Source organism: Rhagoletis pomonella, unplaced genomic scaffold, assembly GCF_013731165.1.
Source record: "Rhagoletis pomonella isolate Grant_MI unplaced genomic scaffold, Rhpom_1.0 Rhpom_scaffold_00002, whole genome shotgun sequence".
Taxonomy (NCBI): domain Eukaryota; kingdom Metazoa; phylum Arthropoda; class Insecta; order Diptera; family Tephritidae; genus Rhagoletis; species Rhagoletis pomonella.
In genome coordinates, this window is record NW_023458556.1 from 110,824,634 (window position 1) to 110,827,408 (window position 2,775).

At 33.7% G+C, this 2,775-nt stretch overlaps 1 protein-coding gene across 1 annotated transcript; it reads left to right on the forward strand.

The window, feature by feature from the left end:
* Positions 1-8: 8 nt before the first annotated feature.
* Positions 9-2,762, forward strand: LOC118734326. The gene is made up of 6 exons (XM_036464051.1): positions 9-210; positions 289-410; positions 480-629; positions 695-1,048; positions 1,106-1,255; positions 1,331-2,762. Exons 1-6 carry the CDS (start codon positions 24-26, stop codon positions 1,361-1,363), a joined length of 996 nt encoding a protein of 331 aa, XP_036319944.1. The 5' UTR covers positions 9-23; the 3' UTR covers positions 1,364-2,762.
* The last annotated feature ends 13 nt before the right edge of the window (positions 2,763-2,775 follow it).

Below are 2,775 nucleotides of genomic sequence, written 5' to 3' on the forward strand. Positions count from 1 at the left end.
TCCTTTGATATTTTGTGAACAAAATGAATAACTCGTTGCAAATTGGACATTCTGTTTATAATTTCGATAACGCTGAATCAGAAGAAGTGTGTGAAAATTTAGAAGGAGTTGTTGTTGCTACCACACCAGTTGTTGACAATGACGATGAGGAGAAGATGGTCGAGCTGCTAAAAGAATTCGAAATGGAGAATGTTTTGCCATTCCTAAAAGGTGAGAAATGACTGAATAAATTAATATTTTAATCAACTTAATTAATTCTCTATTATTATATCCGACCGCGATCTGTAGCTTCGCAGATAACTTTTAGAAGCCTTAAATTTCTTAGAGGTGCTGACCTAAAGGAAGCCATTCCGCCGCTGGGTCTACGTGTGGAGTTTAGAGAGAAATTATTCATGTGGAAGAAGAAAGAGGTATGTATATGTTATAACACAAACTGTTTTAGGTCTCATAGGAAACTAATCTTGGAATCCTACAAAAAGAATCAACATTTGACTAACGGGAACCGGGACGACCTCATAAGCGTTGTCATTGACGAAGTTATTGCAAATTACATTATACTAAGAGGGAATGATTTTGTGAATTTGCTAGAGCAGATAATAAATCTCTTTCCAAACGAAAAGGGTGCCGGGGTAATATATTTATTATGAAATTGTTAAAATATACATTTTATTGTACTGCTTATTTTTCCCCCAAGGAATACTATTATATTCCGCGCAAGGCTAAAAAATGCCCTAGTGGAAATCTGTACGGGAAATACGTCAATCAGCGCAGTAAGAAAAGGAAGACAATATACCTTGAACAAAACACACCATCACCTGCTAGTACTAAGACTAATCCTTCCACGAAAAATTACGAAGTTCCTGAAATTTATTTTACGATGTGTAGAGCATTAAAAGCATCTCTCAGTAGAAGCATTGCAGATTGGAATGAAGTCAGAGATAAATGGCAAAAGACATTTAACTTGCGACAGAATGACATAAAGGAACTGACCAACATTGATTTTCTCCAAGCGTGGCCCAAATATTCTGATTCGCGGGCTCCTGACTTGGTAACAATGAAATTACGTACTTAGCTCGCAGTTTTACTATACAATTACACATTACAGATAAAACTTGACTTCAACCTGACAAGGAGGATTGCTTGTATTCGAAATGGGAAATGTTTACGGAAAAAATTCAACGATTTTATGAAACTAATCTACACAACGATTTCTGCAAATAGCTCTTTTCTCTTGCTAAAGCTTCAACGAACAAAGGTAAATACAGATCAAGTGTAACAAAAAACTCCAAAATCAATCGGCTTTCGTTAATTTCTTAAATTTTGTTTAAAGATACGCAAGACTACGTTCTTACAACGCTGCTGAATGGAGTTCTTCCACCTTCGTCAAGGTTTCAAAGTTCCTGCGGAAAGCTAAGAAAGAAAGCAACAATAGCAGACTCGCAACAAAGCTTTGTTTTACGATTAACTTCAATCAACGATTACGAAAGGAAAATTACTGAGTTGATAAGTATGTACTATTCTGCAGGAATGACAATACAGCCTTTTATAATTGTGGAAGGAATAGCTGAGGGTGGATATAACAGGATTTTATATATATATCTAGAATGCGTAGATATCTGTTTCAAAATCTTTCACACTCTTTGCCTAAAATATCCTCAGGCATGCGAAGCTTCTTGGGTTTTTTTACAACATTTTTTTTTTTAAATTTATACTGAATATGACTGCAAGTCGGCAAATTTAACTTCTTATGACATATAATGAATTGCTTTAAAATGTTTATTTGCTTCAAGTGCCACAAAAAATTTGCAGAAATTGATACCTAATATGTCATTTTAAAGTAGATCATAAGCTTTCTACGAAACTTTTACGACTGCAATGCAAGCAAGATAACTGTAATCAATTATTTACAAAATTTACTTCGTTCCGCAATCATTTACAAAATACTCATACAAAATTTAAAAACACATACGAACCAAACGTAACTCCAACTGAAGCTATAACGATACCGATTTTAAGTAATAATTTAAGTACGGAAACAGAACCTCAAGACGTTGATAATTCATCAATGCAAAATATTGTTAATGAAACTAAAAATCTAAAGAAAAAGGCACTGTATTTATCTTTAAGTTTGTATTCTCAAAACAATTTGCCCAGGAAACAAGTAATCGATATTCAGACTATGGTATCTTCTATGATTTTGTCCGTATCCTTTACTATTCAGCATGTATTAAACTCAGAGGCTATCAGTGATGTCAATGAAGACTTACAATTATTGCTAGAGTTTTGCAAGAACCCATTTCAGGAAATAAGTTCCGAATATAGGCTTTTAAGATATTAAAGGAGCTTAATTTATATGAACATCCAAAGACTATAATCATTAAAAAATCTGTTACTGAAACAACAAAACACGGGAACCCAACCTTAACTCCTAAATCTTTCGACATATATATTATGCCTTTAAATTTTCAGTTCAAAGCTATTTTTGAGAGTCCATGCCTTCTGGAGAGCACATTACAGAACACAGAAAGATACTTGAAAGAAAGTAGTATACAGAACTTTGTTAGCGGCGAAATATTTAAATCACGAAAAGATAAAATTCAATCTGAGTTAGTTATACCATATATTCTTTATTTTGATGATTTCCAAATCAACAACGCGCTTGGCAGCCATACTTACTCGATATGTGGATGCTATTTTAGTTTTCCGTCAATGCCAAAACATCTGTTATCAAAACTAGAATACATTTTCCATGGAGCTTTCATTTCAACAAAAACA